The 22,443-nt window shown below is 46.5% G+C and overlaps 1 protein-coding gene across 10 annotated transcripts in view; it reads left to right on the plus strand.

Annotated features, from left to right (window-relative positions):
• Nucleotides 1-20,400, plus strand: part of CBFA2T3 (CBFA2/RUNX1 partner transcriptional co-repressor 3) — a 76,231-nt gene extending 55,831 nt beyond the window's left edge. For 3 of the 10 annotated variants that reach the window (XM_083754548.1, XM_083754545.1, XM_083754542.1), the window contains 6 exons: nucleotides 582-832; nucleotides 4,890-4,975; nucleotides 7,299-7,494; nucleotides 9,121-9,189; nucleotides 9,556-9,743; nucleotides 10,055-20,400. In XM_083754548.1, coding sequence (XP_083610674.1) covers nucleotides 582-832; nucleotides 4,890-4,975; nucleotides 7,299-7,494; nucleotides 9,121-9,189; nucleotides 9,556-9,743; nucleotides 10,055-10,375 — 1,111 coding nt within the window. In that variant the 3' untranslated portion in view covers nucleotides 10,376-20,400. Of the gene's footprint in view, nucleotides 1-581; nucleotides 833-4,889; nucleotides 4,976-7,295; nucleotides 7,495-9,120; nucleotides 9,190-9,552; nucleotides 9,744-10,054 lie in introns of all 10 variants that reach the window. The other 7 variants (XM_083754541.1, XM_083754546.1, XM_083754549.1 and 4 more) reach the window with 3 other exon arrangements.
• Nucleotides 20,401-22,443: the final 2,043 nt, after the last annotated feature.

The raw sequence follows: 22,443 nt of genomic DNA on the forward strand, positions 1-22,443 counted from the left end.
TCCTCAACTTTGACTCTGGGGCAAGGAAAGGCAGCATGCTTTTCTCCAGACATTGTTGGACTCCAACTCCCATCAGCCCCAGGCAGCTTGGTCAATGGTTGTGTCCCCTAACCACATTAGCACCTAGCTAATGCCCACCTAGCAGTTCGAAAGCATGTCAGAGTGCAAGTAGAAAAATAGGTACCGCTCCGGTGGGAAGGTAAACGGCGTTTCCGTGCGCTGCTCTGGTTCGCCAGAAGCGGCTTAGTCATGCTGGTCACATGACCCGGAAGCTGTACGCCGGCTCCCACGGCCAATAAAGCGAGATGAGCACCGCAACCCCAGAGTCGGTCACAACTGGACCTAATGGTCAGGGGTCCCTTTACCTTTAACCACATTAGCACAGGGCACCAGGTTGGGTGTTCTTGCTCCAAAGGAAGTTTCTATATATATAGACCCGGACTGTGCTCCTTTCAAAAAGTGGGCCTGGCTCTTGAGGACTGACTGTTAGTTCTGTCCCTGCTGCTACTATTCTGAACTATTGGTTAAGGATGCTTGGTTCTGTAAAACCCGTTTGACGCTCCACCCTCTTTCCGGGACAGGACCAAAGACAATGGCTTGGACCGTGACCCTCTACACCCAGAACACCTCACCAAAAGGCCATGCACGATGAGCCCCGCCCAGCGCTACAGTCCCAGCAATGGGATCAGCCACCAGCCCAATGGGCTGCCCCACCCCACGCCTCCCCCTCCACAGCACTACCGCCTCGAGGACATGGCCATAGCACACCACTACCGGGACGCCTACCGGCACCCTGACCCTCGGGAGCTGAGGGAACGCCACCGGCAAGCTGGTAAGTGGCGGGGGGGGCTGCCTATTTCTGTTCTGTGCCCATCCCATCCAGTTATCACAGTAATCTGTGTATTATTATTATTATTATTATTATTATTATTATTATTAACGGTTCAAAAAAATTTTTTTACCAATATCTTTTTTAATTTTTAATTTTACCATAGAAAACGTATTTGCAAATTTATTTTAACTCACAGAATCATAGTATTGTAGAGTTGGATGGGGATCAAAGGGTCATCTAGTCCAACCCCCTGCAGTGCAGGAATCTCAATGACATTACATGACATACAAACGATGCTTAAAAACCTCCAATGAAGGAGAGTCCACTCCTTTACGAAGTAGTCCATTCCACTGCCGAACAGCTCTTACCACCAGAAAGTTGTTCCTAATGTTTAGTTGGAATCTCCTTTCTTGAAATTTGAATCCATTGGTTCAGGTCCTACCCTCCGTAGGAGCAGGAAACAAGGTTACTGCATCTTCCTTCAGACAGCCCTTCAATAGCTGCAGCCGACAAAATTCTTGCAAGAATCTTAGCAGACCATCTCCTAACAATATCTGAGGCTACCCTTCCTGAATCCCAAAATGGTTTTTGACCTTCTAGGGGACAGTGGACATGATTTTCACCTCTCGACAGCTTCAAGAAAGATGCAGAGAGCAAAACCAATCCCTGTACATGGTGTTTATTGACCTGACTAAGGCCTTTGTCACAGTAAATCTTAATGCCCTGTGGACTGTCCTTCTTTAAAATTGGCTGCCCAGATAAATTTGTGGACATCCTTCGGCTCCTCCATGATAATATGACAGCAACAATCGCAGATAACAATGGCTCTCAAAGTGAACCATTCACAGTGGGATCAGGTGTTAAACGGGGTTGTGTTACCGTCCTAACTCTATTTATTATTTTCATCACCATGATCCTACACTTTGTCGAAGGGAAACTCCCCACCGGAGTAGAAATCATATATCGGACAGATGGAAAGCTCTTTATTCTGAGTAGGCTGAAAGCAAAGAGTAAGGTTACCATAACTTCTGTCATAGAGCTTCAGTATGCTGATGACAACGTAGTGTGCGCACACTCAGAGGATGACCTCCAAGCCATCCTAAATATCTTTGCTGAAGCTTACGAAAAACTTGGCCTATTGCTTGACATCCAAAAAACCAAAGTGCTGCACCAACAAGCACAAAACAACCCCTCTGCAGCACCACAGATCCAACTCAATGGTGTAACGTTGGAAAGTGTCGATTGCTTCTGCTACCTGGGCAGTTATCTTTCCACAAGGGCCGACATTGATGCCGAAAACCAGCATCGAAGTGCAGAGTGTTGTTTGAGGACCAAGACTTTCACAGGGAAACCAAAATTCTTGTTTACAAAGCTATTGTACTACCAGCCTTACTGTATGCTTGTGAAACATGGACCACTTATATACGCCATCTCCAACTCCTTGAAAGGTTCCATCAACGGTGTCTCCAAACAATTTTACACATCACTTGGGAAGACAGGCGAACTAATGCCAGTGTACTGGAAGAAGCAAAGATCACCAGTGTCGAAGCAATGATTCTTCAACCTGAACTTCATTGGACTGGTCATGTTGTTCGGATGCCTGATTGTCATCTTCCAAAGCAACTATTCTATTCCAAACTTAAAAATGGAAAGCGTATTGCTGGTGGTCAACAAAAGAGGGTTAAGGACTCTCTCAAGGCAAATCTTTAAAAATGTAGTATAAACACTGACAATTGGGAAACAATGGCCTGTGAGTGCTCCAAGTGGAGAACAGCCTTTACCAAAGGTGTCATGGACTTTGAAGACACTTGAACTCAGGATGAAAGGGAGAAACGTGTTAAGAGGAAGGCTCGTTTGGCAAACCCTCACCATGATCAACTCCCATCCAGAAACCTATGTCCCCACTGTGGAAGAACGTGTGGATCCGGAATTGGCCTCCACAGTCACTTACGGACTCAGTGTTAAGACCATGTTCATGGAAGACAATCTTACTCGGCTATGAGTGATCGCCAAATATGGCTATCCTATCATCTCTCAGTCTTCTTTTCTCCAAGCTAAACAGTCAACTCATTTGACTATTCCTAAGACTTTGTTTCCAAACCCTTCATCATCTTGGCCACCCTCCTCTGCACACATTCCAGTTTCTAAATATCCTTCTTAAACTGTGAGGGTCTGACCAAGACAAAACAGAGTGGTACCATTACTTCCCTTGATCTGGACACTTTACTTCTGTTGATGCAGCCTAGAATGGTGTTAGATTTTTTTGCTGCTGCATCACACTGTTGACTCATGTTAAGTTTGTGGTCTACTAAGACCCCCCCCCCCAGATCCTTTTCACATGCACTGCTATCAAGCCAGGTGTCCCCCATTCTATATTTGCACATCTAACTATTCCTGCTTAAGTGTAGAACCTTACATTTGCCCCTGCTGAAATTCATTGTGTTAGTTTTGACCCAGTTCTCTATTCTGTTAAGGTCATCTTGAATCCATCTCAGTGTATGTATTCCTGAATGAACTTTACCATAAAATTCCATATTACTATTATTTTAAAAATGCATTTGGGGATGTTTTTCAGCTGAGAACTGTATAGCAACATTTGGAAGGGTGTGAAATCTGAAGGGTAATGATGTTCTGATCTGTGCATTAGTTCAGGAGGTACAAATTGGTTTGCTTAACAACTTGACCAAATGAAATTCTCCTCCGTCCTTAGATGAGGTATGGGGCATCTGTCACAGAGTGTCAGCCAGAAAGAGATAGGAGACAAATTTACTGTAGGTGCATGTCCCTTGAAGCGATGTGGTCTTAAAGGTACGTGTCGCTATCCATTCCTAGCCAGGCTGAGCCCACAGAAGGACTTGGAGGAAGCAGGTCTAGCAAGTGGAAGGACATTAGCATGCTTTGCATTAAAAAGACCTAGGTTCAATACTCAGCATCCCATCCCTGCCTTATGTCTTGAGCTGATAGCCAGAGTGGGCACTTAGCCGGCATTTCTAATCCAAGTTCAAGCACCACAGAGCAGAGAATGAGGGAGCCAGAGGCTGGTCTTTCAGCCTTGGCCAATCACAGGATGGAGACAACCCCTTTGGGGATTAACACCCTCATGTTCCCCAATGCTTGCTCCTGAAGAAGTGGTCGAAATACCAGGTGCCAACCAGAGGACTCTGCTTCTAAGGCTCTGGATGCCTGAGAAAAGAGGAGGAGCCTAGATGGGGCACTTGGACCCAGGAGCTGCTGTGCCCCCATGGATAAGGAGGGGGGGGGATTTGATTCAGTTTGCATTTAAAGGCAAGTCTACCCAATCTGCACTTTCTAAAACAGAATGCAGACCAAAATGCAGCTGAATTTTGCAGTGCAGTTCTCCAGCTGAGCAACATGTGCAAAAATGCATGTGCTGGGGTAAAGTCTGCATATAAATGCACACATTAGTGGAAATAACCTATTCCTTTGCAAAAAAAAAATGTGTATATTAGGCAAAACAGCATTCAGAAATGTATATTCTGAACTAGGATAAATTTACACAAGCGAGCTGGTAAGTTTTCATGATAACTTTTTTCTTGTTGTTAATTTACAATATCAAGCACCAATAAACAAACAAAAAGAAAACACATGATAAACAAAATCAAAAGAAAAACACATCAAAAACATAGCAGGTAAAGAAAAAGAAAAAAGAGAAGACCACATTGCAAAGTAAAAGACTAAACAACGCAACAATGATTGACTTCCCTTCATTTCGGTTTTGGACTATGTTACAAAATGTTTACACTGCAGTTTCACTTTCTTAATGTTTTTACGTCACAGGATGATAACTTTAATATATTGCAAACTGAAGTGCAGAGAGCTGAACTTAGATCTGCGAAAGTGAGAAACAGAGAAAAACTGAATTGGCATATTGACCCATCCCTACCTGTGTGTGCCCTATATGTGTGGGTGTGTTGCGGGCGTGTCATGTGGGGTGGCCAGGCCCACCCCTCTGCAACTGCTCTCAAGGGTCTGATGCCAAAAGTCTGCGGTGCCACCTACCTTCCTGATTGGTGATATTTTCCTCTTCTCCCTTAAGCTGTGCACAGTTCCCGGCAAGAGGAAGTCATTGACCACAGGCTAACGGACAGAGAGTGGGCCGAGGAGTGGAAGCACCTCAACAATGTATGTACCAAATCCCACCGCATGGCTTGCAGTGGCTGGGATGGAATCTGGGTGTGGGGCAGAGGCTGTAGCGCAGACCTTTGTATATAAACGTATTGATTGTCAAGACCTATGCCCTTGCTTTCCGATCAAACAATCCCTAGGGAGGCTGGCAACAGATTAGGATAACACCGGGATGAAACACACCAAACAATTACCTGGACAGAAATTGGCAGCAGAGCGGCGTCACGTGATAAAGCGGCATAATTATATCCCTAGGACAGCTTGAGCAAATAAAACAGTTTTGCCTGCTGAACCCCTAGGGGAGGGAAGTGGCTGTGCTCCAGAAGGACGCTGCATTGGCACAGGGGCCACAGAGATAAAGACCCTTCCCTTGGTATTGGCTAGCATCCAGTCACTTGTGCACTTTGGACTTTTTCATTGCTAATTTTTGCCAGGGTGGCAGGCAAGCAAGATGTCCCTGTGCCTTGGAGAAGATTTGCTGGCCAATTGACAAAAAGAACCCGATAGCTTTGCTCTTCCAGGTACCATCCACCGGCTGGAAAAGCAGGTGACAGGGAAGACACACCTGCCTGCAGTAGAGGTGTGTAGTGGTTAGAGTAGCAGTTCCCAGATGTTCTCAGGCCACCATCCCCTCGGTTTCACAAACTCACCTCTGGGGCCCCCAACTCCACCCTATAAAAAGCATTATTCAGAATAGCAGGATAATAACACAGTAAAATTCAAAAAAGTTACAATGAATTGCACATTTATTCAAAATCCAATTAAAACTATTCAGTTTAATTAATTCAGCAAAACTGCTGAACTTGATCCAGTGATACCAGCTTTTCAGAGTCTTAAAGTAGTTTATTTTTGTTATTTATTAATATTGTCATAATTCTTATTATGACATTAAATTGGATCGGATTGTTACTATTAATGTTTGATGTTTTATTATGTTTTTATATGTGTTGGAAGCTGCCCAATGTAGCTGGGGCAACCCAGCCAGATGGGCATGGTATAAATTATTTATTTATTTACTTACTTACTTACTTACTTACTTACTTACTTACTTACTTATACCTCACCTTTTTCCCTGATGGGACTAAGGCAGTGTGCAGATTAAAAACAAGAACTGCTAAAAACACAGGGGGGGAATCATTAAAAAACAATTAAAACTATATGCACATATACAAACTATTAAAACCATACAGATAATTACAAAGAAAACAGCACAGCACCAGCCCTTTCATATTCACACCTCCAACACCCCCCTGCCACCTGCTTTCTTTTTAGTGCCCCCCCCTAAGTAATCCCACCCCCACTTAGGAAACCACTGGGTTAGTGTGTTGGATTAGGACCTGGGAGACCAGGGTTCAAATCTCCACTGGGCCATGAAACTCACTGGGTGACCTTGGGCCGGTCTCCATCTCTGAGCCTAACCTACCTTACTTCCCCAATGTTTTGAGCTACAACTTCCATCAGCCATGGGGCTGATGGGAGTTAGAGTCCAAAACAACTGGATTGTGCCAGGTTCCCAACACTGTCCAGGAGAATTCTCTTGTCACACATGCGCACACTCACACCCATGTATGTAAGCTTAGTTTCTTAAGTCCCATATTTCTGCATGTATTATACTCTTAAGTTCTGGCAGCGGATCATTTACTTTTAATAATTTCTATTCGGTGTTTTATTTCTCCGGGGGGGGGGGGCGCAGAACAAACACCAAAATAAGCCCTCCTACAAGCAATAAAGAAACTGTTAGCAAATGCTAAAGCAGATTAGGCAAAAGAAAGTAATAGACAATAAAAATAGCACACAAATGAACAAACGGCAGCAGCCTAACATAAACTATCGAGGAGGAAAAAGCAGGAGCAACTCAACTTGGCCACATTATTTAAAATAGGATCAAAGTGATCTTTCAAAAGGAAAATGTATTTTTTTTCTGGAAAAGGAGGTAGGGGAGATGGAGGTGGCTGTGACCCATATGGAAACCTATATGCAAAGCAGATGGCTTCCCTGCCAAAAAAAATAAAAAAATCCTGAGAACTATAGTTTTCATGGGTGCTAGGAACTGTAGCTCTGTGGGTGAGGAAACTATGGTTCCCAGGGTTCTTTGGGTGGAGCCATGACTCTGAAAGTGGTGTGAATGTGGTTTAAATGCATGCTGTGGGTGCAGTTTTAGTTCTCACCATCCTCACAGCAACCCTGTAAAGTAGGCCACCACGGCCTGTGGGGAAATGGAGGTTGATGGTGCCTGGGCAGAGCTAGCAGGTCAGGGCTATGGAGGGTGCCCCCATCGCAGGCTACCCAAGATCTTATGTTGTGGCCTTCCACCCAGCAGCTGCTGAATTGCATCATGGACATGGTGGAGAAGACCCGCCGCTCGCTCACCGTGCTTCGCCGCTGCCAGGAAGCCGACCGTGAAGAGCTGAACCACTGGATCCGTCGCTACAACGACGCTGAGGACATGAAGAAGGGGCCCAGCCCTGCCACGCGACCTCACAATAGCACTGCCAACACTGAGGCGTCCCCTCTAGGTACCCATGCGAGGGATAGGCTGGGCTATTAAGCATTCGGCCTGGTTTGTTTTTTGCTGGGCTACTACATGATGTTAGCTATTGAATGAACATTTCCCATTACAGTGGTACCTCGGGTTACAAACGCTTCAGGTTACAGACTCTGCTAACCTAGAAGTAGTACCTCAGTATAAGAACTTTACTTCAGGATGAGAACAGAAATCACACAGCGGCAGCGGGAGGCCCCATTAACTGAAGTGGTTAAGAGCAGTTTCAGGTTAAGAAAGGACCTCCGGAACAAATTAAGTTCTTAACCAGAGGTACCACTGTATTTGTTGGTAGGGGGCTAGATGACGTGGCCTCAAAAGCGAGACTCATCCCACGCTTCCCGGTTCCTTTCCCACCTGTTGCAAAAAAGTCCAGTCTCTGAGGGCTTTGTTCTGCAGGAGCTGCAAATCAGCTTTAATTGTGCAGATTGAATATGCAGGGATGTGATTGAATCCCACCTCCAAAATAGTGGCAGGCTGGAAGTGCCTCAAGTCAAGGGAAGTGCAGCTGCCTGGCATGTAGAAGGTCCCAGGTTCAATCCTTGGCAGCCTCTCCTGGTGGGTCTGGAAGCAATTCCTGCCTGCAACCCTAAATAGCTGCTGCCAGTTGTGTCAGCAACACTGAGCTATTTGGAGCAAGGACCTGACTTGGTATAAAACAGCTTCCTATGTCCATCTCTGCCCATCTTGTCCAGTGCTGCCTGCTCAGACTGGCAGTGGCCCTCCAGGATCTCAGGTTTTGTTTTTTTAAAAGTCACTCACATCACTTGCTACCTGATGCCTTTAAACTGGAGGTGACATAGATTTGAACATGGGACCTTCTGTATGCCAAACAGGTGCTCTGCCCCTGAGCTAATTTCCTTCAGCTTCCAATCCACCTCTCCAACATCTGTCATGACTGCATCATAAACAGAGAACCTATGGAGAAAGAGAGGATGGAGAGAAACTTTTCTCCCTCTGTCACAGTACAGGAATCTGGGGATCACCCAATGAAAGGAACGAGGAGGTTACAGGTGGACCAAAGGAAGTACTGCTTCACAAGTAACTTGTGGAACTCACTGCCACAAGGGCTGGTGATGGTGGCCACTGCCTTAAATGGCTTTAAAAGAGGGTTAGGCAAATTCGTGTCAATGGATGTCTAATGTCATGATGCCTGCATGGAATCTCCACATTCAGAGGCAGTTTGCCTATGGATATATTTCTTTAGATGATAGACATTGAAAGAAATCAGGGAGGGCTGCTGCCTTCCCTCCCCACCACTGGGCTTCCTGGACACCTGCCTGTCAGTCATCTGGCATTTTGCACTGTGCTGTGCACTGAGCTTTGCAAGCCCCAATGATCAGCTGATTCTTAGTGCTTGCAAATCACAGTGCAATAGGGCTGGGGGGGGGGGAAATTGGCCCACTTGTGTCTTTACCTGTTCCACATATGATGCCATACTTTGCATCAGGTGTCGAGAAGGTAAGTGTAGAGGCCAGGGGCTCTCTCACCACTGATCTGCTGAGGATGTTGCTAGGCTTTCGTGTTTTGTCTTGCTTTTAAATCAGGTTGAATGTTTAGCATTTCTTAACAGCATTTTCTCCATCTGTCTTTCTCCCAGATGCTCACCGCGAGTTTGTATCCAGGCCCCTGTCTGGCTACATGCCGGAGGAAATCTGGAGGAAAGCTGGTGAGTTTTGGGGAAAATGAGGAAATAGTTTAAGAACAAAACTAACTCCTGCACTACATAGCTGGAGGCAGAAATCATCGAATCCATCAGTTCCTAGATCCCTACTGTGATCCTGGTCATTATCCCTAGCATTCACACAACCTTGGAAGTTAAATGCAAAGACACATTCAGTTATAGACCCCTCAGGGTGGCCAAGTGTCCTACTTTGCAAAGGCCTGTCCAGTCAGAGTCCCATTTAAACCTAAGGAAGAGCGGCGAGCTGCCCGCCAACATTGGAGTTCCTTGGGCTGCAGATTGAGTGTGCCGCCCCTTGATTAGCGCCCTCTACATGACTCCCGCCTTGCCCTGTGCTCTTCCTTTCAGAAGAAGCTGTGAACGAGGTGAAGCGGCAGGCCATGTCCGAGCTCCAGAAGGCCGTGTCTGACGCGGAGAGGAAAGCCCACGAGCTGATCACGACGGAGCGAGCCAAGATGGAGCGAGCCCTGGCAGAAGCCAAGCGCCAGGCCTCCGAGGATGCGCTGACCGTCATTAACCAGCAGGAGGACTCCAGTGAGGTAGTGACACCCTCTCCCAACGTGGATATTGGCACCAGAGTAGTGGGCTGGAAACAGTGAGGACTTGGAGGGCATTTGCTGGTCTCGGTGGGCCCGCCGGTCCTTTTTTCCTCCCCCCCTAACTTTCCGTTCCTTAAATGTATGACGTTGAGCTCCATCTGGACCTGAGCCAAAGCCCAGTGCGAATGCAGCCAGAGGGAGAGACTGCCCGTGCGCTCGGTGGCCCCGGTGAAGAGAGTATAGAGAGCCCCTTAGCCCCGCGCTTGTCTTTCGGTCCGCGCTGATCTGTGTGCTTTCGCCTTCTCCTGCAGAGCTGTTGGAACTGCGGGCGCAAGGCAAGCGAGACCTGCAGCGGATGCAACACGGCGCGCTACTGCGGCTCCTTCTGCCAGCACAAAGATTGGGAGAAGCATCACCACGTGTGTGGGCAGACTCTCCAAGGCCTCCCGGCCTCTGCCGGGTCAGCCTCTTCGGGGCTGGGCGTAGCATCGGCTCAGCCAGACGTGGTGGCTGTGAGTACCTCCATCACCAGCGTAGCCGTGGCGGGAAGCCCCAGCGATTCCGGCTCGGCCGCCGCCTCGCGTTCCGGCACGCCGGCCACGCCGGCTCCTCTGGACACAGCGTCCCGCTAAGGCGGGCGGAAGGGGAAAGGGAACCGGGGAGCCGACCAACAACTGTCACTGCTGCTACCACTTCTCTCCAAATGAAAACAAAAACAAAAAAAAACTGCATTCAATGCAAACCCTCAGCTACCTGACACGTATTTGACCTCCAAAACGACCTCTATCTCTCACACGAAATCCTCACGAATCCTCAAACCTGGGCTTTAAGTGGAGTTAAGGCAAATACCAACCTTCTCCGTTCACTCGTCAGTTTTTGGTTTTTTTGCTTTTAATTCTTCTTCTTACAGATATGATTTGGGGAAATTTATTATTATGATTATTACTTTTTATTTTATTTTTTGGATGAGGAATTTGTCTGCAAGCGTTGTGCATCTTGACTTGGAAGGGGGCGGGCGGGAGAAGGGAACTGAAAAGGTGCTTCTGCCCGTCCTTCTGCTGGAGATGTGTTCGAGGAAATGAAGGAACTGGAAAAAAAACACCACCCCTTCCCTGAAAAGGAGAAGAGGGAGAAGGTGGGGAAATGGAAAAAAGAGAAAAGAAAAGAGAAAGGATTTCAGTTACAAAAAGCAAGATTTTTTTTCTTTTTTGTAAAAAAAATAAAAATAAATAAACAATAAAAAATCATCAAACTCTTTGGCTTTAAGTAAAACAGAAAAGAAAAGATAAAATCCAAAAAGAACCCAACAAAAACCAAGTGAAGGAAGCTTACCTGTAAACTACCTTGCTAGCTAGCCAAGAAGATACCAGATTCACCTCTGCTCCAAAGGAAATCCAAAAACAGAAAAAAAAAAATCCAAACTTTTTTTCCACTGCCAAAGTTTCTTTCTTTTTCGTTTTCGTTTTCAGTTGGTTGGTTTCTTCTTCTTTTCCCTCTTTCTCCTCGTTTTTTGGGGGGGCTTCTTATTTATTTTTGCGGTTTTTTTGCGAACCGAGGAGTCATGCGCATCATCGCAGGTCCGGAGAGCCAACTGCGCCGTTCTGACCGACAGCAATTCCTGCTGGGTTTCATTTCAACTCCTTGCGTTCTTGGATGGGGTGGGGGTGGGCAGGGGGGTGGGCAGTTGGGGGTGGGAGGAGGGGGCTTTCATGCACTTGGACCTTCACCGTTCCGATGTATACCCTTTGAAGGAGGACTTAGACGTGCAACTGTGGGATCGAAAGAAATTTTCGTAGAATAAAGCAAAAAAAAAAAAAGCAAAAAAAATATATAAAATCCACCACTTTGTGCGTGTGCGGAGAGTGTGTGTTTGCGCGTGTGTGTGCGTGCGTGAGGCAGAAATGACTCTTGGAAGCCCCTCCTCCCTTGGTGGATTATAAATCTGTTGCATTTTTTTTCTCTCAAAGAGCTTTTTTGTTTTTTTTAAAAAAGAGTTATAAACAGCCACCTACACACCCACCCAGCCTGTTCCAGAGAGAGAGAGCACTGTTCCAGAAAAACCTGTGATCGTCTTCTGCCTGTTCTTGAGCAGAAAATAACTGTACCCAGGGCTTTCCGCCTGGAGCTTCTACCCTTCCTCCACTACCTCTCTCTGCTCTCCGTAACCTCCCAAACTCCAGGCGGCCTCTTTTTGCAGTTTTGTCATCCTGACTTTTTCCAAACACCCACGAGAATCAAAGGAAGTATTTCATTTTCCCTCCTACGTCCATGGCCTGTAGATACCCCTTGGCTTCTCGTTATGTGTGTGTGTGTACATGTCTCATCTTTCAAATGTCCTGTGACAAAAAACATCTTTGCCCCCCTTCTTTTCTTTTTCCCTTACCCCCTTTCTCTTGGTATGTTTTGGCTCTCCCCACCCCACCTCAGGCCTCTTTTCGTCTTCCATTCCCACTAGGTTTACAATTATTTCTGGGAGGAAACCAACAGATGCTTGTCCTTAGATATGATGGAGGAGGAGGAGGGGACAATGTCGATTTGTCACATTTCATGCATCGTTGTACAAAGCGCTGAGGACGGTAGTGCAATATGGGGGGAAATGGCACGGCTGTAGGGACGGAGGGCGGGGGACCCTCACGGAGGCTGCCCAGCCATGGGCTCAGGGCAGAAACGTTGTACCTTTAATGTGAATGTATATAGTATTTGCAGAGGTCCAAAAATACTAATAATGAATAATAATAATAATAATAATAATAATAATAATAATAATAATGAGACTTTTTGCCAAATAATTTAAAAAACACACAGACAAACCACTAAAAGTATGCTAACAGTTGGGAAATAGGTTTTCAAAGAAAGACAAACTTACGCGGTCATTAGGAGGTGTAGTTTTCTGGAATTCACAGAATACTTTGTGCTTTTCTTTTTTCCAAAGGAGGGATTTTGAAAGAAAGGACCAGCTCCCGGCATATGACAGCACTGTGGACAATTGAACAGTGGGCCTAGAGAGGCTATATCAGCTACTTCTTCCTTTTTTTAGCTGCTCCACCCATATTCCCCTTGACCACTCTCTCTCTCTCTCCCTCTGGGTCCCTCCTTCCATCCCACTTTTGTATCATCTTCCATCTCTCCCCCCCCCCCAGCCCTAGGAAAAAGGCATGCCTGGAATCAGTGGCCATGGCTGGCCATTGGAGCTGGTAGGGCAGAAGGCAGGAGGCCCAACTATAGATGGCGCCAGAGCCAATGTTAGGCGGAGTCAACTCATTCTAGCTTTGTTCCCATCCTCCTTGCTTTGTACAACAAGGGCAGTACTGAGCCTAAGGAGGGGGAGGACACTGGCAAGCAGTGCTGCCAACTGGACTGGTGGTAAATAAGGCAGGCGGGTAGGTGGCAGCAGACTGAGGTTGGAGGGGCAGTGCCACCCCTGTCCCAATGGACCAAGCTCCACTACAGCTGAAATGAGAAGGGAAGATACTAAGTTCTACAAACCCTCCACTCGTTCTCTCCTTTCTCAATCCCCTTCCACTTTTCTACGTAGCAGATCCATGATTTGACAATGTCAAGATTCCCTTCCTTGGTTCTAGGTCATTACAAAAAATAGACAAGGGAGGAGGAAGGCGAGAGCAGATCGTTCATGTGTCCCTGCATGTTGGAGGGATTTATTATAGCCAGTTGCTGTTTGTTCAATGTTGGCTCCACAAGACAATCTTCTAAAGGCACTCTACTGGTGGTGCTTCAGCCTCTTGAAGACAGATCTGCAAGGTGTGGCATGGTCCCAACAGGGGAGCTCTGGCTAAGGCTTCTCCTTTAAAAGCACAGAAGGCCCAGGGCAAAAGTGAGGTCCTGTTCTCATTTATGAAACCATGTAAGGCTTGCTCTAGAGTGGCCACTGGTACAGCATCCAAGATGACACAGATTTGCAAAGGCGAGAATATATGCCAATCCATGTGTAGGTGCCAATTTTGAAATATTTCTTAGGAGTTAAATAGAAATGCCATTCATCTCACCACAATGGCCGAAGACTGTAGGCAGGTGGCCTGGATGGCTCTCTGCTCTCCCTTCTTGGGGTTCTTTATCTTTAAACCAGACTTGGGCCAGATAACCTTCCAAATCAAGTCCACCATCAAACTGAGGATTATAATCTGAATATCAGTTGCTGGAAGCCACAGGAAGGGAAAGGGCTCTTTTGCTTAGGTGCTGCTTGCAGGCTTTCCATTGGGGTATCTGGTTGGCCACTGTAAGAACAGGATGCTGGACTACATGGGCCATTGGCCTGATCCAGCTGCTGGGCCACCCTAGCTTTATCTTATGCCTTGGAATACAAGGGTCTCATTGCATTCCATTGCAAGGGGCAGGCAAGAGAAGAGTACAAACTGATCTCCTTGATGAGATGATTCTCTTGTGCAACCCAATTTCTGGCCTCCTGACCTGCATTCCAGTTTGTGGCCAACAGCTCTCTGCTGCAGTCAGTAGCCTACGGAGTCAGAAGTAGCTGCCTTGGGGTGGGGAAATGGAATGGACAGTTGTTTAATACATGATGGAATGTTTAGTTTCTGCCACTCCATCTTCAAAGTAACTCCTGCTATCTTCTTTGCGCTCTCCAGAAACCAGGAGAGGGGAAGAAGCTAGCAGTAGATCTGCATGCTGAGGGTCCTGTCAGTATCTCCATTTACAAAGATTTTGGGTGTTGAGGCAGTACATTCCTGTGATCCTGGAGAATTGTTGCCACTCAGAACAACAGGTCTGGGGTAGATGGACTATTGTGTTTACTCCATCTCCATGCGTGCAAAACCAGTAGTACAGCATTGCTTTACCTGGCGGGCAGGAACCTCCTTCCAAAATATCTTCTGTCCCATATGCAGCATGCTATCCAGTTCCTTCTGTCATCTGGGCTGAGCTGCCCCATTTGTGTTAGCTGCATACACCGCCTGTGACCGTAGCTGTGCCTGTAAAACTATCGCTGGAAGTGTTTTTCTGTTTTTACACCCAAAGGTCTCCTCTGCAGCTACAGTAGGCCAACATGTCATTGATCTGGTGCGTTTGGCTCAGGGCTTCAGCAGGAGAGGCTTTTATCGATGTGAGACAGCTGATGTGAGGCAATGAAAGCAGGAAAGAATGTGCAAGCTAGTTGTTGGTAGCTGTCTACTGTAAAACAGCTGGGCCTGCTACTTCACGGTGTCTGAACCAGTCTGGAACCCTTGCTGGGAATTTGTTTGAACAGTCTTGGTATTTTAAAGTGCAACTCTATGCATGTCTACCTAGAAGTAAATCCCACTGAGTTCAATCAAACTTACTTCCAGGTATGCATCTGTGGGATTGCTGTAAATGCAACCAAAGGCCTCTGGATGAGAAAAAACCCAAATTCCCCCTTGCAACTGCTTCATTCCTCCCTTGCAGCCTTGTTCACAAGGCTATTTTTTTAAATTTCCCCAGCCTTCCCCAACCAGGGCCTCCAGTTGTTTTGGACTACAACTCCCATAAGCCCCAGTCAGCAGGCTGGTTTTGAGTGAGATAGGTATCTTCCCCAACCTGTGAGATCTTCCTCTTTGCAACTGCAGTCCTCCACTGCTGCCACATGGCAGTGAAGTGGCAGCACAGTGGTTCATAGGGCCTTGCTTTGCCTGCCTGCCTCCAGTTGGGGTTGTTTAGAAGCAGACAGGCAACAAAATGGATCTGAATTTCCTCCTCTTGCTGTAAGAGTGTCCTGCTTGTTTCTCTGCACAATATGTGTATATTGTTTATTTGTTTTTCTCATGCAAAGAGGTAATATATAAATGGAGTGTTTTCAGATATGCTCACTGGCTCATCCCTTAGTTTGCCAAAACTTCATCTCATGATTATGGGGGTCACGTCCGGCGTTTCTGTCTGCGCAGGCCATTTTTCTCGTCTGCTCTGCATCTCTGGACCTCATAATGCTACCTCTGACTGGCTGGGAAACCACAGACAGAAGAAATCCTTTAGGAGTTTAACAATATACCAATGGATAAGGAATGGAATAAGCTTACATTCAAACCAAATCCTAAAGGAGGGAGATTGTCTCCATCAGAGCCTCAAACAGTTGTCCCAAATCTGATAGCTTTAAAGTATGGTATTCCGGTGTATGCATGTTTTCCTCTCTACCCCCAAAATGATGCCCCCCCCATGTGGGCAACAAGAAACAAGCAAAAAGCAGGAGGCAGCTATAAAAGAAGGGGCAGAGGTGGGGCTTTGATCTTCCATGATTGAAACCAATGCAAGTGTTTCTGTTGTCAAATAAGGGCTTCGTTTACAATGCTAATTGTTCAATTGGGGGGGGGGGCTTCCTTATTTTGTTACGGGGTGGGGTGGGGGGTGGCTTGCTTTCCAAGTCATTTTTCTGTGAGATTTCCTGTTCCAAACTGCATCAGGCAAGGAGGCCTTCTACTTCATGAATGTGTCTGCCCTTCGCATCCTGCTCATTTTCAGATTCCACTCCCTACCTGCCAACTGCAAAAGTGGTATTCCCTCCAGAGCACAAAGCAGCTGGGTGGGTTTAATAATAGCCTCAGACAGGGAGAACTCTCCAGTACTGAGAACTTCACAGCCATTTGTTCTAAGGAAAGTGGGCAGGCTGCATGATGGCACTAGCATTCCTAGAGACATATGTTGTGACAGCTTCTGTTCATGGCCTCACTTGTGTCACCTCTGTAAAGCTGAAGAGGTGGCCCAGTTTTTACAAAGCATGGAGCTAAGACAGTATTTCTCAAACTGTGGCACCTGCCCTGCCGGAAGATGCAAGAGACTTGGAGAAGGTGGATCTTCCGGGAGGGAAGGAGCCACTCCCCCCACCCCACTAAAACTGGGTTGTCTTGTGATCTGTCTTCTCTTCAAGTTGCTTCCAGATTTGACCTTTCTGGGGGAAATTCAGTAAGCTATAAAGTCTGCTGCCGCTGACCTGGTTTGCAATATCTCCATAACTTGTTTGCAAATTAAGTCCTCCTCTGGTAGCACCCTAAGGGTTTGTTTACACTTCCACTTGTCCTGTACCTAGAAAACATGGCTCCAAGCGGTTTTCCCCTTGCCCCACTCCTTTCCTAGATAAAACCTGTTCTTTAGCATGAAATCAGAGTAAACATCAATCCAGAGAAAGCCCAAATTGCTGTTTGCTCCAAGTGAATGCTAAAGAGTGGTTTTCCTCAGGGAAAAGCAGTGGGACAAGAGGAAGTGTGGATGAACTCTAAGTTAGGACCTTCAGACCTTTCATGAAAAAGCTGTTTGGTGACGATGGATGGAGGCACAGCCTCTTCAGGTGGTTCTGCACTCAGGTGTTGTTTTCTCCAAGCTACTGTACTCCTTTGTCAATTTGCTGATCTATAGTAGCACAGGCCACTGTTGGAGGCAGAGGGCCTCTGAATTCCAGTTGCTGGAAACCACAGGTGAGGAGAGTGGAGTTGCGCTCAGGTCCTGCTTGCAGATTTTCCACAGGGGCATCTGATTGGCCACTGTGAGAACAGGATGCTGGGCTAGATGAGTCACTGGCCTGATCCAGCAGCCAAGCTCTTCTGAACGCTCCTTAATTCCTTTTAATCGCCCTGTCATACCCTTAACTCTGATTAGACTGAATAAGGTGCCAGGAAGTGGCAGTTATTTCAAAGTCATTTAAGACAGAGCACATGGTTCTAATTATGGGTATGTGACCATGGGTGTCCCAGGTGAGAGATGAGGAGGTTGCCAGCATCTGTCAATGGTTTTCTGACAAAGTTAGGGAGAGAAGCAAAGAGGAAGATCACTAACTCTTGGACTAACTGGTGTGATGGCTTTGTAACTTACAGGAGTGGGAAGCCAGAGCAGCTCATCCTCTGTCTTTATGAGAGCATGGCCTTGAATGTCTGTGAAGCATCCTCAAGTCCATTGGCCCAAACTTTCCCATTGGTTTAAAAAAGTGGGTGGAGGGTGAATTATTGGTGAAAAACAAGCTGAAATGGTTTCTTTCCCGTTAGTCTTTGGGTGTTCACATAAATGAAGCTAACAGTCCAATCCTATGCATGCTTTACCCAGAAGTAAATCTGAGTAGAAAGTAGAAGAGAGACATTTTATAACAGAAAGGAAAATTTACAACCATGGGAAACTTCAGGTCCATCCTTAGCATCCCTTGTGAAGATGCTTTCTCTAAGAGGCCCTCCCTTTAATTTCAGTTACATTGTGGTATTCTTCCAAATTCAACCCCTTCAGCATGCTTTAAGTTGTTCCCAACCAAAGTTGGTCAAATGGCAAGTGTTGACCTGCTGGATGTCTATGTCAGACATGACCTTTTGGACAGGCTGCATCCAATTCACACAACCATTTTACAGTTTGATTTTGTTAATGGCTTGAGACATGCAGAATTATACGGTGACTCACCCTGTGGCTCACAGTGCCTTTCGTGACCTTTGAGAAATGGGCTGAACATGGACACAGGGAACCATTCTTTTGTCTTGCCAGTTGAAGGCACCAAAGTTCCATGGAAAAGAGGCAACTTGTCTTGAAACAAGGCCAACTGATCATCCTTTTTAACTTCTTGAATTGGGGGTTGATAGTCCAATTTTCCCTTTGACCAAAATGTCAGGTGTCTTTTGAGGTCACACTCTTTGGTTGGGTGCTGATTCTACTGGTCCCTCCCTCTCTCCCTCCCTCCCTTCCCTGATACTTCCAAAATTTTGAAGGCCTGACCACCTGGGGAACAAAAAACTTATTTCTCCATGGTCACCGACTATAATCACTTTGGGTTCCTCTCAAGTCTCATTTTCTGTCCCATCCATCCGTTGTTCCAGAAAGACCATCCAGCTGCTGTTTCCCTTGACTTGGCCTCACCTGCTCTGTGCATACAGTCCCAGGGTCATCATGAAACGAAGCACTGAATGTCTCTTGTGGGTGTGCAGGCTTCATCATCCCTAGCAACCAACATGGGAAAGGGCCATAGCTCAGTCACAGAGCACATGCTCCAGGTTCAATCCCTAGCATCTCCAGGTCAGACAGGGAAGGACACCTGCCCGAAACCCTGGAGAGCCATTGCCAGGCACTGTGAACAATACTGAGCTAGATGGACTAGTGGTCTTTGTCTAAGGCAGCTTCCTTTGTTCCTAAACCGGGTCCATTGACAAACAGTGGTGCTTCATTTGCCACTGATGCCCCTCTCTACTTCTGCTTGCCAAGAGATGGTGTGATGAGATGTTCAGCACCTCCCACCGGCAGCACCCGCCTCCCATGCAGTTTGCCATACGAATGCCCAGACTGCGAATTTGCCCCCTCATCCGCAGTATAAACAGGCAGGAGACAAGCAATATGCATGGTGGGCCCCGTCCCCCCCCCCCCCACGTTTTAATTCATGTGAAAATATAATGTGGGAACTGGAGGATGTGTTCTGAGTGTGTTGAGCGAGGGTGCTTTTGGGGTCAGACTCTGAAAGGAGGACCTGAGGTCACCCACATTGCCTTGGAAACAGATGCTCTTCCCATGGTATGTTTTTGGCACACATTAAGACATAAAGGTGTCTTATCATCATCATCATCATCATCATCACTGGTCCTCGGTCTCTTGGGGGAAAGCCTTTGCTCTGAGAGTTAGAAGCAAATGGGAGGAGAGGGGAAACGGAGGTACAGAGAAACCCCGCAGAAAGGTAAACGCAAGGCCAATCTAGCTTTAAAGACTTTCTGTTCAACCTCATTATTAGATGGGCAAAATTCTGAGAACTGTTCCAGCTCTAACAGTTCTATAGCCAAATAATAATAATAATAATACCAGGCTCAGGAGTGGTTATGGAGGAGAACTTGGTTCAAATCCTTCTAGAATGCATACACAACCTTGGCCAGCCTTTGCTTATTTCTTTTTAAAAAATAAATAAAGTTAAGGTGGCCTTGTTGGCTATGAGAAAAGAAATATATATATATATACTCACACAGTCCATATTAGGGCAATACCTTTATTAGGCCAACCAAAATTTTGTGGATATGACCTAATCAAAGCAATTCTGGGGGAACCAAAGGACTCCTTTCCTTGATTCTTTTCGCTGGCGTATGTCCTGAGGCTGGCTCCTTTCTTGGCCAGAAGGGATGCAGCATCTGGACCAGAAGTGGCTTATTCTTGAGCCTTCTGCTGTTCCTGGAGCGGCTCAGCCAAAAGACTAAGAAACAAAACGGACCAGTGGCATTGCATGTGAGCCCTGCAGCCGCCAGGCTGAGGAAAGCACCATTCTCAGGGTGTTTGGGAAGCGTGTGTCACATTTAGAACCGTGCAATACTTGAATCCGAGGGTGTTGTGAAGAGGAGGGAGGGGAGGACGTGGCTTTGTACAGACGGGCATGGGTGCGCGTGTGTGTGGGTGTTTGCAAAGAGGTTTTAAAGAGAGGAGAATTAATAAAAATTTAAAACAAAACAAAAATTTTAGGAAATAAAACCCTAACTCCCCACCCCGACTCCCGCCACCCCACCCCCTGATCATCTTCCCCTGGTGTTTGTGGGTTTCTGTGGCCATTCCAGAGAAATAACAATGTGATAGGAAGGTTGTTTTTCTGTTCTTCTTTCGGCATGCTGTCCCCGACTCCCTCGCTGTTTCCTGCTTTCTCTAAATGTACTGTATGTTTGACCTGTGAAAGATGTAAACATTATGATTCAGGTTACGTCTGTTCTTAACTCTGTATCCGTGTAATAAACAAAATTTAATATCACCCAACCGGATCTGGGGTTTTTTTTTGGGGGGGGGCTTCTTCTTCCTTCTTAAGTAAGTGAGAGCCTGCTTAGTGTGGTAGTTAGGGGATGGAGTGACCTTTTTGGCTGTATAGGCCAGATCTTTTTTGGCAAGTGGGCAACTACCTGATGTCACAGGTGATTTGGTGCTTTGAAGTCCAGATGTTGGGACTTCAAAACACAGCACAGGAAGCAAGGCGCTGCTGGAACAAAGGGTCCCCCCCCCATTTTAGCAGGGAGTGCCATGCAAATCCCTTAGTGATTCATTTTTCCCAATTGAGCAGGATTGAATTTAATTTAAACCAAACAGGATTCAACCCCCTATTTATCAGCTGAATGTATTGGCTGCCCGCACCAGTTCCCTGCTGGAAAGTGACCTGCACAGCCAATGCAGAATTCCCAAGTGATGTCAGCTGATTGACAGGTGGATGTGATCTTGGGGGGAAAGGTCATGTGAGGCCAAGATTGGGTCACAAGCCAGAGTTGTCCCACCCTTTAAAAAGGGTAAAAAGGTAAAGGACCCCTGGATGGTTAAGTCCAGTCCAAGGCGACTATGGGGTTGCGGCGCTCATCTCGCTTTCAGGCCGAGGAAGCCGACGTTTGTCCACAGCTTTCCGGGTCATGTGGCCAGCATGACTAAACCGCTACTGGCGCAACGGGACACTGTGACAAGTGCCAGAGCACATGGAAACGCCGTTTACCTTCCCGCCACAGCAGTACTTAATTATCTACTTGCGCTGATATGCTTTCGAACTGCTAGGCCTTCTACTGTTCCCAGAGCAGCTCTGCCAAAAAATTTAAAAAACAAAATGGACCTGAGAGATCCGGGTTCAAATCCCACTCAGCTGCATGACACTCACTGGGTGACCTGGGGCCAGTCACCTCTTTCAGCCTAACCTACCTTGCAAGGTGGGATTGAAATATAATCAACCAACCAATAAGGAAGTAGTCAGATTTGTATAAATACAAGAACCAGGGGCACTTTGGCACTCCAGCTGGAACCCAGGCTCCAGTAACTCCAGGTGCCAATGAATGTGCAAGAATTCAAAAGAGAAAATGGGAGGAAGTTGGTATTCATCTTAATCATTTACAGAGCCATTACAATGAAGTGATAGTTCATTTCTGTAGCTATTGCTGCTGTTTTAGGCTTTAACAGGCCTTAACTCAAGCCTGCATGCCTAATATTGTTGACAGTCTTGAAACCAAAATGTAGAAAAATAGTTCAAGCCTTCCATCCATTCTTTGAGAATAGCAATGTTGGCCTGCATAAAGACAAAAGGAGCCTGTTGGCGTATGCCAAAGACCCATCTAAGCAAGCATCCTGTTGATACTGCCAGCAACTGGTAATCAGATGTATACTACCCCTGGCTGTGGAGGTTCCACTAAGCTATCATGGCTAATAACTGCTGATAGATCACTTTTCCTCTTCCTCCAGGGATGGGGAACCTGCTACTCTCCAGATGTTGTTGTCTGCAGCATGAACAATAATTGGAGATCCCTGAATTATTTTAAAAGGGGAGGAGTTAGACTATAAACATAGAGAGCCCCGCTGGGTGAAACCTAAAGGTCCGTCTCAGTTAGCATCTCACAGCAGACAACCTGACACCTCTAGGAAGCCCAGAAGGAGGTTACATTAGAGAAATAGCCCTCTCCCACAGTGGCTCACCAGCATCTGCTCCTTAGAGATAAACTGCCACTGTACACAGAGGTTTCATATAACCATGCTAAATAGCCACTGATCGCCTTCTCCTCAAAGAGTTGGTCTAATTCCCTTTTAAAGCCATGTAAGCCAGTGGCTATTGCCACATCTCTTGGCAGAAACAGCTCCCTCAATGAATTATGCACTGTGTGAAGAAATACTTCCATTTGCCCTGAATCTCCAGCCAAACAGTTTCATTGAATTACCCATGAGTTCCAGGGAACTCCAAACAGGTGCTTTCCAGATGTTTGGGAGAACAACTCCCATCAGCCCCAGAACAATTTGTTGGTGTCCGTGTGTCTCAAGAAGAAATGGAGTGCACCTC

The sequence above is a fragment of the Podarcis gaigeae genome (genome assembly GCF_964106915.1).
Source record: "Podarcis gaigeae genome assembly, chromosome: 8".
Taxonomy (NCBI): Eukaryota; Metazoa; Chordata; class Lepidosauria; order Squamata; family Lacertidae; genus Podarcis; species Podarcis gaigeae.